This window comes from Colossoma macropomum, unplaced genomic scaffold (assembly GCF_904425465.1).
Source record: "Colossoma macropomum unplaced genomic scaffold, Colossoma_macropomum, whole genome shotgun sequence".
NCBI classification, from domain to species: Eukaryota; Metazoa; Chordata; class Actinopteri; order Characiformes; family Serrasalmidae; genus Colossoma; species Colossoma macropomum.
Genome location: NW_023494796.1, coordinates 13,090,408 through 13,106,386, shown reverse-complemented (window position 1 = coordinate 13,106,386; position 15,979 = coordinate 13,090,408). Strand labels below are relative to the sequence as shown.

General features: G+C 40.7%; 2 protein-coding genes and 1 non-coding gene across 4 annotated transcripts in view; 2 read left to right on the top strand and 1 right to left on the bottom strand.

The window, feature by feature from the left end:
- lrba (LPS responsive beige-like anchor protein) overlaps positions 1–1,565 on the bottom strand; it is a 346,257-nt gene extending 344,692 nt beyond the window's left edge. For both annotated transcript variants that reach the window (XM_036583833.1, XM_036583835.1), the window contains exon 1: positions 696–1,565. In XM_036583833.1, the coding sequence (XP_036439726.1) occupies positions 696–836 (141 nt within the window). In that variant the 5' untranslated portion in view covers positions 837–1,565. The remainder of the gene's footprint in view (positions 1–695) is intronic.
- A 9,283-nt stretch (positions 1,566–10,848) lies between these two features.
- Positions 10,849–15,816, top strand: rps3a (ribosomal protein S3A). The gene is made up of 6 exons (XM_036583829.1): positions 10,849–10,981; positions 12,081–12,184; positions 12,919–13,106; positions 14,126–14,334; positions 15,282–15,391; positions 15,649–15,816. Exons 1-6 carry the CDS (start codon positions 10,920–10,922, stop codon positions 15,771–15,773), a joined length of 798 nt encoding a protein of 265 aa, XP_036439722.1. The 5' UTR covers positions 10,849–10,919; the 3' UTR covers positions 15,774–15,816.
- On the top strand, positions 12,766–12,835 carry LOC118817159. The gene has a single exon (XR_005007958.1). It is a non-coding gene; the product is annotated as a small nucleolar RNA SNORD73 (small nucleolar RNA).
- Positions 15,817–15,979: the final 163 nt, after the last annotated feature.

Here is a 15,979-nt window from a genome sequence, read left to right as displayed (position 1 = left end):
CAGTCCTGTGGTCAAAAACTGACCAATGATGAATGGGGTAGAATGGGGCAGCAACAGATGGACTATAGTCTGTAACTGTACACCTACATAATGGACCTGTATGGGAGGTGCCAGTGAGTGGAAGTACAAGGTAAGTGGTTTCAAATGAAGTGGCCAGGGAAGGTTAACAGGCTACAAGGTAGGGGTTTCCGGTAAAGTCACCAATTAAAGTTAACAGGCTATAAAGTAAGGGTTTCCAATAAAGTGGCCAGTGAAGGTTAACAGGCTACAAGGGTGGCATTGCGAATAAAGTGGCTAGTAACCTTAGGTTGGCCATAAAGTAGGGGTTTCCAGTAAAATGGCCAGTGAATGTTTGCAGGCTACGAAAGAGGGGGTGCTAATAAAGTGGCCAGTGAAGGTTAGTATGTTACAAGGTTGATGTTTCCAATAAAGTGGCCAGTGAGTGGAAGTAGGCAGTAACTTACAAAGGATGGGTGTCGAACAAAGTGGCCAGTGACTGTAAGTAGAGTACAAAGTAGGGGAGTCCAGTAAAGATCAGTGGGCTACGAGATAGGGATTTACAATAAAGTGAGCAGTAACTTTATGTAGTCTATAAGGCAGGGGTTTCCAATAAGTGTGTGGGCACTCAGTGCAGTCCTACAGCACAGTGTGTGTGTTTGTGTACCTGACTAACTCGTTTAATCAGCTTAACTTACCAGGTTGAACACGGTCTCCACGATGTCCCGGCTTGAAACTTCTCCAGCCTGCACCAGGCCCAAAAGCACGGCGAATTTCATCCGGATGCCCCTGATGGGGACGGTGGGGGCGAGCTGCGCGCTCCCGTCTTCACTCGCCATGACTCAGTTGGGCCAGGTGTGTGTGTGTCTCTCTCTGTCTTACGCTCTCCAACAGGTGAGGCACCTGTTCTGTTCAGCCGGTGCCCCGACCCCAACTGCAACGGCTGTGGCTCCGGTTACGATAACAGACGCCTGCGATAACCATCCACAACAAAACGGGCGTGCTCTCAATCTGTTCTACTTTACTTTATTTACTTTATTTCACGTTCCTTTAATCACTTTCCTCACTTTACCTGCTGTGTGTCATTCAGCGCGCGCGTTCACGACGAGCGACCGAACAAACGAACGAGCTGTCATCGAGCGCCCGCGCGCCCCGCTCCAACTTTAGCCGAATGCTAACAATTTGCCAACTTTTAACCACACATTTCACACAAATATTAGTCTTTTATCTCGTTTTTTCGACGTTTACCGGACCAGCGGAACTGTATCTCGGGCTCCGCAGCCAAAGCGAAGGAGAAACTTGCTAACTTAAAATCCCCTCAGACAGGTAGAGAAAGAGTCTGACAGGAATATAAACGGAAAAAAGGGTCCGGGTCGGCAAACGGGGTCCCGCCGCGACTCGTGAGGTCCTTACGGGTCGACTGGAGTCGTCGCAGTGCTTCTTCGATGCGGTAAAGTCCAGATAATGTCATCGATCAGCTTCACTCTCCTTCTCTCTCCTCCTTGCCTCCGCCATGTCAGTGGAGCAGCTGAGAGAGAGCCGCGCATGCGCACAACGCAGAGGAAAGCTGCGCGCTCCAGCTCAGGTGTGGCGCAGGTACGAGCTTCTGGTGACGTTAGAGGACTAAAGCCCCGCCACTCCTCCGCTCGGATTGGTCAGTTAGATCGTATTCACAAGCAGTGCGCCGTTCTCGAACGCTAAAGTCCCGCCCCTCCCACACTGAGATAGGTAGTAGTCAGAGCCGTCTGCCGTGCTAGCTAATCCCAACGCAGGGAGGGCAGGGCTTACGATCTGCCAATCCAAGCGCAGGGAGGGCGGGACACTACCTGCCAATGATAGCGCAGCATTCTCACTGTTAACCTAATAATAATAATAATAATAATAATAATAATAAGAGTAGAACTAGTTTGATTGGCTAGTTACACAAGCAGTAGCCAATCCCAGCGAAGGAAGGGCGGGATTTGCTGAAATACGGGTGGGAAGTAACATTACAGTGACCGCTGTTACACACAGCATATAAGGCTGGTGAGTGTCTCTTCATACTGACGGTGCATTTGTTTGTTTATTTATGAATGAACTATGTGAATAAGAGGCAGAGCAGGCCTGTAATGTAGATCAGGACTGCTCGACACATCCAATTCTCATTAGCTAATGAGGAAGACCCTTATCTGGATCAGGGTGGAAAAAAAACTGGCCAAAAACTAACCTAGATTACAGTTTGGGATGGTTACACTGGACACTATAGGCCAATGTTTACAGTACCTGCCATACTAATTAGCACTTTAGGTAAAGATGAATGCAATGAAAATAACAATTTGGTTGTTGTTAGTACCTTGATAGGACACTGAATATGTTTATTTTTATGCAGAGATCCCAGCAATTGTTCTAGCTACTTTTTGTTATTAATGTGCTCTTTTATATGATTCCATGTCTGTAATAAACAGACAGAGAGAGTTAGAACATCATGCACACACAGATACTCAGGATCCTCAAGCTGTGCAGAAATCCAGACACAAAACACAGTCGACAGCTTCGGCTTCAGCTGCCTTTTACAAGTGAGGAGCTGCAGAACAAACGAAGCATCACTGCATCACATTCTGCTCGTTACATTCCAAGAGTTTAGAGCAACATGAAACCACAAGGCTCAAGAATAACAGTATTTAAATATACATAGAAAACAAAAATCACTGTACAATTAGTGTCACATTTAGTAATAGATTTCACTGTACAGAGTAATATTAATATATGATATGTACCTAATATAATACACTAAAAGATATATAATTATTAATATGTAACATATAATAAAAACATTACTGTCCTTTGTGTTTATTTTTGCGCAGTGTTTTATTTTCCAACATAATTGTTAGGCGCAGGAATACAATTAATCCACATCCTGCATATTTCTTGTTTTGTATCTTTTTTTGCACATTAGCCCCTCTATTCTTGGTATGTAAAACAGCACAAACATTATAAGTGGACTTTTGAAAAGTGAGGAAAATTCAGTTTTCCATGAGTTTTCCATCTGGAAAATATGCATGCAGGGATGCAAAGGGCTTTTAGCTTGCAGGGGGCTTAAATGCAGCATATAGGACAAATTAGTGTTAGATCGCAATAGCAAAGAGCTTATTTCTGGGTGGACATCACCCCCTGGAAGAAAGCTCTGAAAGGTATTTAACCAAGAGAATTCTAAATATTTGCAGTTTGACCACCTAGTTGTTCCTAATGTTGTTGTTATTGTTGTTGGTATTAGCAACCTCTATGCTACTAAAGCTAATATGGTCCAAGTAGGCCATTATATTTAAACAGATCTTCCTAGCTTGATATCGACAGATTTACAAATTTGTATGGTTCATTTTTGTCATGTGACGATGAACATGCACCAGCCACACATTTCATTGCAGTGTTAAATGAAGAAGCACTCACTTTATAAGGTTGTGTTTACACTGCACATTCAAAAACAACTCACTCAAACAAGAACCAACGGAACATACTTTTCTAGTTACAGGCCATTTTATTTCTCACCTGCTCGAGAGACAGCTGGAACCACTTATATTACCTATAATTAATGATTTAATTTTCTTTTTGGTCATTTTATGGCACCATATGTCTAGTTTGGCTAATTGGATACCTTGCTTGCTAGTTAGCTTAACTTATTACCTGAAATGTTCTGCACTGTCTTGTGGTCACACTCACACAACTGTGCATATCCAAACAGAACAATGTATGGAATCAAACAAAATTTATATTTTTCTCTGTCAAGTGTAAAAATATGAGCAAAAACATTCACTCTCTGGAGGCAAACATAAATACTAACAGCGTTAGCTTCCTCACTAGCTTTTGTCACCTTCTCTTTGGAAAGTAATAATTCTAAAAATAGTAACACATCAACATACCATCCTAAAGCATCGCATAGATTTAAAAAATTTGATTTAATTTAATGAAATATTAAAAATGAGGGAATATGTCTATATACTAGGCATTGGATTGTAACTACAAATTAGAGAGATCGTCAAACAGGATTAATCTTCTAACATGGTCATCAGCTTGAACTGGTCATGCTGGATTTTCCAGTACGGTTTTTGGTGATGTAATAGTGCTTGGAATTTATCATCATCTAGAAGAGTTCAGATTTTGCTAAATTAGTGTTAGCTTCAGCTGTAAGTGTTACCAAACACAGAGGATCCTTTAGTGGGATTAATACTATTTATAGCAGCTCTACCTACTTTTCAATTAATAAAATTCAAATTATTTAATTTAAAAATTAATAAAATAATGCAATTAAGTACTTGGGTACATTTGACATAACAGCCTCAAACACCACATGATTGTACTGTTATTGCCAACAGAGCTGCTTCCACCCTGACTGGATGCAAATTTTCCACCCAGCCAAATGTTTTGTTTATACATATCCTTATTTGTTCACTGTGATGTCATAATAAATGCAGTTCCAAATCAGTTTAAATCTGCAGACTATTAGGTAGCTGATCTGGAAGATCACTCTGTGGACTCTCCTTAGAAATCATATTATAGAACAAACATTAGCTCCCTGATCCAGAACATCACTCTTCTCTGATTAGAGAGAGCTGTTGTAGGGCTAACAATACCTAGCTGATCTAGACGATCACTCTCTTCTTTCATTAGGAATAACTGTTGTGGAGCATACACTAGCTAACTGATGTGGAGGATCACTCTGTTCTCAATAGGAATAACTGTTGTAGAGCTAATGTTAGTTGACCTAGAGGATCACTCTGCTGGATCTCCTTAGGAATTATGATGTAGAACAAACATTATTAGCTGTCTGATCTGAAGGGTCATTGTTCTCTCATTTGGAATAGCTGTTGTAGAAAAAAACATGAGCTAGCTAATGTGGAGGATCCATATGGTCTCTCATTAGGAATGCCTGAGGTGGAGCTGACATTAGGTAGCCGATGTGATGGATCACTTTGCTGACTCTCTTTAGGAATAACTCTTGTAGCACAAATTCTAGCCACCTGATTTGGAGGATGCACCCATTCTCCCATTAGAGAGAACTGTAGTAGAGCTAATATTGCTAGCAGATCTGGAGAATCACTCACACTTGTCTTTCATTAAGAACAACAAGAGGATCACTCTGCTGGATCTGCTAATGCTGTAGAGCATCAGGTAGTTGATCTGGAAGATTTTTATGCTGTTCTTTGTTCAAACAATGAGTGCGTTTTTCTATATAAACATGTTTAAGCATTTACAAACTATGATTTTGCACAAAATCTCCATAGGCACCCATTCATTTTGGACTCGTTCTGGAGCATCCTCTAGCGTTTGATAAACCCAGGAGACATTACTGAGTGGCAATTTTCCTCACTATACTGTAGCACTCATCCCTATTAAAAGAGCAACTGCTTTCACACAAGTCATGGTGTTTTATTTTCTAGCTGTGGTTAGCCCCAGCCATGCCATATGTAAACAAAGCTATTCTTATTCTAACAGTTTTCTACACTTTCTGTCTTTCTTTCTCCCTCTCTCTCAACTTACACACACATATACATACACCGGGTTCCTAGCCCCAAAACGAGCCCATAGCAAAACAAACCAAGTGCAATAAATGATAGAAAACACATAACCCAAAACTAACATGCCAAAATATTTCTTGAACAAGCTACATTACGTTCATTGTCTATCATATTAGGAATAGCTGATCTAGAAAATGTTCTTTAAATTAGTGTAATGAATACGAATGTAATTCATTAATGTTCACAATTTCAGGATCAGGTTTTCTTGCCAAGTACCAGATATCAGATTTTTCTTGATTTTTTTAAATAAAAGAGTTTGATATAGTAAGTAAACATTGTTAGTTTCAAAACATACTGTTCACTCCCCAGTATACACAGTCCACATATGGATGTGGAAACCAAACTGCTAAAAAGCCTGTTTTAAATTCACCATTTTTGTGATGTCAGAAAATAATCAATCAACTTTTCAATCAACATTGTGAATGACCCTCATTTACAGTGTAGCCAAGCAAGTTAAACAGGGATTGAAAAAAAACGAAACTTAATGAACTAAAATAAATCAAACAAATTAAATGAACAAAATAAAAACAAGCTCAAAGAAGACAATAACAATAAAAAATCACTGACTAATCTGGGCTAAAGCTCATCTGAGATGGACTGATGCAGAGTAGAAACATGTATTGTGGTCTGATGAGTTCTCTCAGATTATTTTTAGAAATAATGGACGCTGTGTTCTCTGGGCCAAAGAGGAAAAGGACCGTCCAGATTTTACCAGTGTAAAGTTTAAAAGTCTGTCATGATATGGGGTTGTGTTAATGGGTAACTTCTGTGCACATGTGTGAATACACCATTAATGCTGAGAGGTACATGTGCATTTTGGGGCAACATATACTGCCATCTAGACAATGTCTTTTTCAGGAATGTCCCTGCTTGCTTCAGCAAAACAATGCCAAGCCACGTTCTGCATGTGTTACAACAGCATGGCAATGGCAGGCAATAGACTGGTCTGCCTCTATGTACATATATATGTACATACGTACATATGTATATATAGATATATAACAAAAATTAATTAGTTGAAACATTAAATATCCTCTCTTTGTACTCTTTTCAATTGAATACAGTTAAAAAAGGATTTGCAAATTATTGCTGTCTGTTTCTATTTACATTTTTCCAACTCTCATATCTCTTTCGGAATTGGGTTTGTGTAATGTACAATAAAACACTATAACATGTAACAATAATGTATGATAATAAAATTATCTAATAGGTTTATTTCAAGGAACAATCACCTACATGTTTGTGATTTGTTATAAAGGGAGTTTGCTCTCTGGTTCCCCAGAGCGCTGTCAGTGAGTGTGCCTGTGATCACAAACTCCCTGGGCAAAAGGCCCCCGGTGCCGTTGCCGTGGTGTTGGCCATCTGACCTCAAAAACCTGAGCAAAGAGAGAATTAAGGCTATACACCATATTTTTCACATGGCCACTGTCGAGATTATGACCAAAATATCCAGTAAGGAAGGGAAGTGTGGTATATTATTGTTTTAGCAAAGTAAATGAAAGTGTGCTTACTTTATCTGGTTATTATTTCATGTCTCATTAATTGTCTCTAAGACATTATGAAACAATTCGCAGTTTGCACGGGTCACTACGGCCAAGTGAAGATGAAAGCACGACAAGAACAAGAATCTTACTAGCATGAAAAAGCATAGAGCTTCAGAAGACAATGTGGCTTTATAATCACTGCTTGAAAAAACTGAATTGTTACTGAAATTTTTGCCAGACAAACTGCCAGTTGAACATCACTGGTGCCTTCTAATAGGCTCTGTTTAACTTGTTTACAACTGGTTTACTCTTTAGAACTGGATTTTCTGCCCTCATTTGAGCAGGCTGAGCAGGTCAGCAGAAAGCTAACTGGCTAACAGGCTAACGATCCAACAATGAAAGAGTTTAAGCCTAAACAGAAGGAGTTACTCAAAACTGAGACATACAAAGTCCAGAATATGTTACTTGCATTCCTGTTATGAGCTCAAAATATCTGTATTTAAACAAGAGCTGACCTCAAAATCCAACACAGTACAGAGCTAACCCTGCTAGCTGGGCGCTAACATACTGTGGTGAACATACCAGGTCACTAACAGAAATGGGCATTATCACAGTGCTTTTTCGTTAAGCAAATTAAAGCATTTTTACATTAAACTTTGCCATGGAATTGCAAACACTTCATGGTGTTGACTAAACAAAATTAAAAAGCTGAAATGAAATGACTTTGTTAGCTGGAGTTATTGGTGTAGACTGTGAATAGAGTCATCTGACTAAAGTATCTCTCTCCAGCAGGTTCAGGTTTCTGTTGACAGATAGATAGCTAACATTGGCAATAATAATAATAATAATAATAATAATAATAATAAGCATATCTCTGTTGTCAGAAGAAAATCTATTGTTATGATATTGTTATGTTCACTGCACGGTTACAAGATTAAAATATAACACCTTCATAACCTGTAGTGTCATAACTTAAATAACCTGTAGCTCTTTTTTGTTCAGTTATATCTGAGTTTGGCATGAATTTTGGACTTCAGAAATGTGTTCTCACCCAAAAGGGTCAGCCATCCTAGCTACCCACACGCCTACTGAACAAAGTCTCTGGGTGCACTCCTTGCACAGGAGTCCTGGCCAGTGCCAATGCCACACTGGTGTCATAAGTAGGACAGCCACACCTGGTTATCTCTCAGGGCCGTGTCCTTGCCCCAGTGGCTCCCCAGCGCCAGGCACACTGTCCTTCTCTGACCCTGGCTGGCAGCCACATTCCAGTTCATATACATGTCTTCTCCATCTGCACTCTGTGTCCTCCTCCTGTGTGTAGCAGGACTACTCACAGCTCTTCATGTCAAGTCCGGCACTATTAGGGACAAAGACAACTGCAACAATTCTCCTCTCAGCCATCCACCGCTTTATTGAGGTGAGGTGAGTGCACTGCTAGCACATGCTTGGGCTCCGACTCTCTGCCTTGGCTCTGCCAATAGCCACTGCAAGCAGCTTCACTTGTCCTGTCTGCAAGTCCAGCGTTTCCCTCCTCGGGTCTAACATGGACCCAGCTGCCGCAAGGAAGTCCAGACTGAGAATGCACATTCTTGTAGAGGTGCAAGCTAGAACTTGTGCAAACAGAAAAGGCCCCTCACCACAACCAAGAGCCACTTCTTACCTCTCATGCTGCCAGTGATAGACTTCAGTTGGGCAACACTAGGGTGCCGTGCTGCTTGCAGAGCCAAGCATAGCTGAAACCAGCCATAATGCTGTGCGACCATTTGCAGCAGTGTGGAGAAAGGCTCCCAGGGGCCTTCACCATTGTACTGTGGTACAAAGAGGCTCTGCTGCTGAGTCTTGGTGTGACGTCCTCTTTCAGGCTCTATCTTCTTCAACTGAGAGCCTTTCCATGTCCGCCACGTGCTGAAACTAGTAGTGTGTAAAAATCACCTATCCTCTATTGCATCACTCACTACAGAATTCAAAACTTTCTCTGGAAGCAACATCAGCACAAGAACTGCTTCATGAAAAAGGTTTCAATGACCGAGCAGCTTCACATGTCTAAGATCATTATGTGCAATGCTCAGCGTCGGCGGGAGTGGTATCAAGCATGTAGCCACTGGACTATGGAGCAGTGGAACCATGTCCTCTAAACTTCACTATCTGGTAATCTAATGGACAAATCTGGGTTTGGTGGACACCTGGAGAACGATACCTATAGCGAACAAGGCCTTCTCATTCAACATCATTGCCTGACCCCAGAAATGCTCTTTTGACTAAATGGGCACAAATTCCAACAGACAAACTCCAAAATCTTGTGGAAAGCCTTTACAGAAGAGTGGAGGCTGTTACAGCTGCAAAGGGCTGCAAACTCCATATTACTTTATATGCCTATGATTTTGGAATGGGATTTCCAACAAGCTCATTTAGGTGTGATGCAGGTGTCCACATACTCTTGGCCATGTAATGTATGTCATTCACTGTCAGACACCACATAATCAAGTATATTAGAGATTACTTAACAACTCTGCACAATCTGAGGAAAGTATGTGATGGTTTAGGCGTGCACAATTTCTTTGGACTTCTGGGCTCGACTCTGATCGACTCTAGTTCACCCTTATTTTATATTATAAACTTAAGAGACATTCAACAACAGCACAGAGATTATGTGAAGCACTTTAAAATGTGTATATGTTTGAAATGTAGCTCTATGGTGACCATGCTGGACTTTCTGAGCTCTGAAACCCACACTCACACAGCTTGACTGACCTGTTTGACTGCCGGCGGTGCGAGTATCTTTACACAATAAACAAACTGTAGGTGGTATTCAGAGAGAGGTAAGGACGGGGCTCAGTGTAACTGTTACAAATAACAACACAGTACCAAAGGTAAATACACTAAATTCAGCAGTAGCCTACAGCCTAAAGTGTGATCAAGTACCGGTTATGTGTATTTATGCAAATACATACGGTGCACTATATCAGGTGTCAAGGAGTTGGACAGGCTTTTTAGCAGGATGCATCAATATGGGAATTGTGGGCCGATGCTGATATCTGATATTTTTCTTGTCCGTATGAGCCCATGCTGAAACATAAACATTTATTAATTTATTAAATAACAAAAAATAATACATTTATTTGTCAGTTTGGACTAAATCTACCTGAATTAGTATTACAGAGAAATATAATTTTTGTATTATTTTTCATTATTTAAGGGGTGGCATGTGGGACAGAGCATAGCAAGAAAGCCCTGGGTTTGGATCCCTGGCAGGGCGACCAGGGTCCTTTCTGTGTGAAGTTTGCATGTTCTCCCCATGTCAGCCTGGGCTTTAATAAAATGAAAAATGCGGATATTTTAGTGCATTAACCCAGCATCATCTTAACATCCTGCTCTTCTGGAGTTCAACAAATAAATAATCAAATGTGAGTTTGAAATATGAACATCTGTCCAATGCTGATTTTAAGCATCTGCTGATGCTGATTATGATGCCTATATCGTTGTGCATAACTACCTTGTATACAGCCATATACCTTTACCTAATAATTTTAATAAAAAGTGAAAAAATAAATACAAAACAAAATTAATTTATTAATTGATTGATTAATGTTCATCTTGTTGTATCCTTTGTTTTAAAAACTATTAAAGTTTTTTGTTCTTAACTCAGTGAGCGTTTTTTTTATCTCGTTACATCGTTTAAAATGTAAAGAAAAACGTGAAACATTGTTGAAACGTCAGTTTAAGCAATCGAAGCGGCTTTGCGGTCACTTCCAAACCGCCACCACCCGGTGGCGCAGTTGGACGTTGAGGTTGCACCAATCTCGCGATATGTCGCACTTCTCCCACTCTGGCCCTTAAGTCTCGCGATAGTTGCGTATCTCACCCTCTTTCGCTCCCTGCGTTCATCATGGCGGTCGGTAAGAACAAGAGACTCACCAAAGGAGGCAAAAAAGGGGCCAAGAAGAAGATGTAAGTCGAATAATTTACGCCCAGACTGCTTTGAAATGGTTTATTAAATACTACGGGGCTGTTTTTGGGTTATTAAACGGATGGATGGAGCGGATAATCGGGAGATTGTGAACGGAGCGCTGTGGCGCTACAGCCCGGTGCTAGTTATCCGGGTGTAGCGTTCGTAGAAACGGGCAGGAAAATGAGCATTTGTGCTTGTCTGTGTACATAAAATTGGGGTGTTCAGTCGTTAAGAGCAGCTGTTCTTATATTGCATCTAAAGGCCTGAGCTAAGACGGCTAACTTGGCTACTTGTCCTGTCCTGGACTTCCTTCATGTGTAGTAGATGCAGTGATGGGTCTCCATTCAGCGTGGAAAGTTTCTTCTAGGGCATGTTAGTGGATCTGTGAGGTCGGTGCTTGTTGGTTAAATTTCGCTTTATTTAGTCGCTTCTCCGAGAAAGGCTTTAGGTGTTGGCGTTTTAGTACCGGGGTTGTGATTAGAAGACCAATGCGTCATGGTTAAATTCCTCTACTACTTTTTTAGTTTTGAACCTTTCTTCAAAAATGACTGATTGTAAGATATGACCGCAGTATGTCTTGATTAAATTTCACCTCTGCAGTATTAATTTGTTCACTATGACTAATATGACTGATTGTGATTGTTAGATCAACGTGTCATGGCTGAAGTGCTCCAAATACCACTTGAGCAGTGTTCAGCCTTTTCTCCACCAAGAAACGTGTTTGCAAAAGTGGTGGTTCTTTCTCAATGACCGTTTATTCAGTGGAGAACAGTTAACGTTCTCTATACCACTTCTTACAGTGTTGATTTCTTCACTACAAAGTTTTGGTTGAAAATGTGGGGTGTAAGATTGTTGCGTTTCTTTTTAACATTGTTGATCTGTTCTCCAAAAAGAACTGTCATTGTGGCATTGCTTGTTAGATCAGTGTATCATGACTGTAGTCCTCTAAACGCCACCTTTTGCTGGTTAAACCTGTAATCCAGAATTTGGTTGTAAAACAGATCTGGGATCACTGTTTATTTTTGTGGCGCTGATTCCTTCTCATTGAACTTCAGTTGTGATTGCCAATGATTCAACTTCTGTTTTGCTCTTTTGCAGTGTTGATCCCTTCTCCAAAAAGGACTGGTATGATGTCAAAGCACCGGCCATGTTCAACATCCGCAACCTGGGCAAGACTTTGGTCACTAGGACTCAGGGAACCAGTGAGTATTGAAACTAGTTATAAAAATCTGAGAAATCCTTCAAAGCAGGATTTCTTCACTTAACCTTATAGCATAAGACCAAGATTAAGTCTGTGCAAAAGATGGGACATTCAGTCTTATTTAGTTGGTCTTCCATGTATTGTTGCTGCCAGAACAAGACCTTTTATCCTAGTTTTTGTCTTGATTTTATGTATTTTGAAACTGCCATCTGCTCTCTACATTTTGTAATGTATTTCTGCTTTTCCCAGATGTGAAAGTGTACTACAAGTGCCACATCTTAAATACTTAAAATAAATCATATCTATAGATTTTCTTTTCATGTTTGGACACCATGCAATAGAAATGGTAAAGGACCTTGTAATTGAGCTTGTGTCCCTTACAAAACTTTTGCAAGTGGTCATGACAAGGAAAGGACGTAAGCTCTGCTACATTCCTTTTGGGACAGGCCTTATGTTGGCTTAGGTTATTTGTCTGTGAAGATTGTTGTGAAACACCCTGGAATTATGTAACCCTGATTTAAAACCTTTTGATTGTGTTTCCTGCTTTAACAAACTTACCTTGTTCATGAATGACTACTTGGGAATACATGATGACAACAGTTTTGGTCCCAGATGAAGAGCAGTGATTATTTTCAAGAGATCTACTGATATTCCCACAGTTTATTCAGTAGTGCTCTTTATTCTGGAAGCTCCTGGTGAGACTGACCAGAAAGGTGCTGTCTTCTTTTCTTTTAGGAATTGCGTCTGATGGTCTGAAAGGCCGTGTGTTCGAGGTGAGCCTTGCTGATTTGCAGAACGATGAGGTTGCCTTCCGCAAGTTCAAGCTGATCACTGAGGACGTGCAGGGGAAGAACTGCCTGACCAACTTCCATGGGATGGACCTGACCCGCGACAAGATGTGCTCCATGGTCAAGAAGTGGCAGGTAGGGCAGCTAACGTGCACCCTGTCCACTTGATTTGAGTTCACTCTCCCACATTGTGGAAAACCAAATCTTCCTCACTTTTTTGTTTAAAGTAAGAGTTTAATGTAGTATGTAGTCAGTACAGCCTGTATATGGACGCTAAAACTGCAGAAAATGGCCTGATTGGCATACAGTATTTTTGTGACGTCAGGAGAACAAAACCTGTACATATCCACCTTTCATAAGTTCAGGTCCACCCAGTCATACTGAAGTTATCAGGAATGCCTGGGTAGCTTTTAAGGTACAGTACAGAACTGCTGAGCACAGCAGTTATCATTAAAATGTTGTTTTTAAAGACGCAGTGATGAAACTGCCTGTTTAATTTTAAAGGATAGCAAAGCTGTAAAAATGAATATGACCATTTTTGGAAAATAAATGCACAAAAGCATAAGGAGTTCAGGAGGGGCAGGTAAAATGCAAGAAACATCTAGTATATGGGCCACTTAACGCTTCAAAATGTTCTGTTCACTCCTTTCTGTTTAGCTATTAATTCTTACTTTTTTTGTCATTGCTTTTATTTCTTAGGTTTACTCTTTGCAAAGTGCTTTAACTGCTTTTGTGTATGAAAGGTGCTCAGTAAAATTTATTATTATTATAATTATTATTATAAAGTTTATTCAGTAGTTTTAGCAGTGGAGCTGCAAGGCAGATGTAGCTTGCAAGTGATGGAAGCTTACAGTCCATCAGTTAGCAAGGGGGTAGCTGCATGCCTAAACCGTGGCACTTGCCTCAAACATCAAACTTGATTTTGTGGTTTGCTGCTGACACGCTGTCTATAGACATGCACATTAGTATAGCTGAAAACAGTAGCAACCACTCTAAAGCCTGAGTTTTGTTTGTACTTTTTTATCGTTAAGTCAATTTAGGCCTTAACACAACTGCTGTCATGTACATTTGTCATTGTCATTGTTTAAGGTTATGACTTCCCCTTACATGAGGTGTGCTGTGCATTGCTAATTCCTCTCTGTTTCTCTCTCCAGACTATGATTGAGGCTCATGTGGATGTGAAGACCACTGACGGTTACCTGTTGCGTCTGTTCTGCGTTGGCTTCACCAAGAAGCGCACCAATCAGATTAGGAAGACCTCGTACGCTCAGCACCAGCAGGTCCGCCAGATCCGTAAGAAGATGATGGAAATCATGACCCGTGAGGTCCAGACCAATGACTTGAAGGAGGTGGTCAACAAACTGTAAGTGCTGTTTCTAGAGGGTGTATAAAAATGTGTTGCAATACATCAATATGACTGCGGTGACAACAGTTTGAGTGTTACTATTGTAGAATGCTGATTTTGTTCATGTACACATCAGCTGGTGCGGATAGAGAAACGTTTATAAAATATAGAAACTCCACCTGGATTAGTATTCTGCTGAATTTTTTAAAATGTAGGTGATTATACATGCATGAAACAGTACTCCCGCCCCCCAATGTTTGTCCACTTCCTATAACTGCTGTTTCAAATTAAAAGTCCTCTGCAGACTCCGAAGCAGCAGCAGCAGCAATAATTAGCTGAAACACTGAAAATTGAAAAAATTGCAGGTGACTTAGCGCAGTAGCTCAGCATCACAATCGTTCTGTTCTTCTGGAGTGAATGCATACATATTTCAAATGTTGGCTGAAACAAATTGTCTGAAAAACTAATCTGCTGCTATTGATGACTTGTATCTACATGAGCAGCCGCTTTCATGGCTCTGCAGAGCACCAGAGGAAGTACAGTAATGTCTGCATCATCCCCTTTAGCTTTTATCATCTGCAAGTTGTAGCTGCACCGACTTGTATGTTTTTATGGTGGGGCCCAGTCTTGATATTGGGGTAAGCTGATGCTTTCTAGTACTTGCAGAGCTGGATTCCTGGACATGGATTAGACCTAGTCTTGGACTAAATTGAAAAGCCAACATTGATACTAGGCTGAAATGTGTAAACTAAATAAATGTTACAGTTGATGACATGTACGCTCTTTTAGTTTTATTACATCTGTCTTAAACATTGTAATTGCTAAATTCTTTTATTTTGTTTGCTTGACCCAGATACATAAAGAGCAAAGAAACATTTTTCATTTCCGATGTACTCGCTGTATTGTTCCCCATCATCAATCTAGTGGTGATGTGCTAAGAGTTGTATAATTTCTCTGTTGTACAGGATCCCTGACAGTATTGGAAAGGACATTGAGAAGGCCTGCCAGTCCATCTATCCCCTGCATGACGTCTACGTCAGGAAAGTAAAGATGCTGAAGAAACCCAAGTTTGAGTGTAAGTTTCCGCACTTCAACAGATTGTGATTGCCCTGTTTGTTAGACATGTATGATGTAATGTAGGGGACCTCTTTGGCAAAAGCTCGATCCCAACAATCCCTTTAGACTTTCCAGTTTAGTTCCTGACTTTAGTTCTGAAGAGACCCTAGCATATTGAGGCCTGCTAAAGATACTTAATAGGTCAGACTCTCAACTAAACTCTGAAGGAATGTCTGCATGCAGTGTTGAAATGACATACCTGTGTTTATTACGCAGTGGGTAAGCTGATGGAGCTGCACGGTGAGGGAGGCACCAGCTCCGCTAAGCCAGCAGAGGGCGACACTGGGGCCAAGGTGGAGAGAGCTGATGGATACGAGCCCCCCATTCAGGAGAGTGTTTAAAACTCCTGCGCACATGCAGAGTCAATAAAATGTGTAAATTTGATTATCCTGTGTTGTGTGGTTTTGTTGAATGGATGATACACTGAATGCCACTGCACTTTGGCAGATACAGTACAGAGCACTGCTGTACTACATAGAATGTGTTGCGGTGAACGTGCCCATAAAAGTCAAGTTTGGTTATACATGATTGAATGATATTAGGTTTC

Coding starts and splice junctions, on each gene's coding strand:
- rps3a (XM_036583829.1), top strand. CDS start 10,920: ATGGCGGTCGGTAAGAACAAGAGACTCACCAAAGGAGGCAAAAAAGGG. Junction 10,982..12,080: donor AAAGGGGCCAAGAAGAAGAT/GTAAGTCGAATA, acceptor GCTCTTTTGCAG/TGTTGATCCCTTCTCCAAAA. Junction 13,107..14,125: donor CCATGGTCAAGAAGTGGCAG/GTAGGGCAGCTA, acceptor TTCTCTCTCCAG/ACTATGATTGAGGCTCATGT.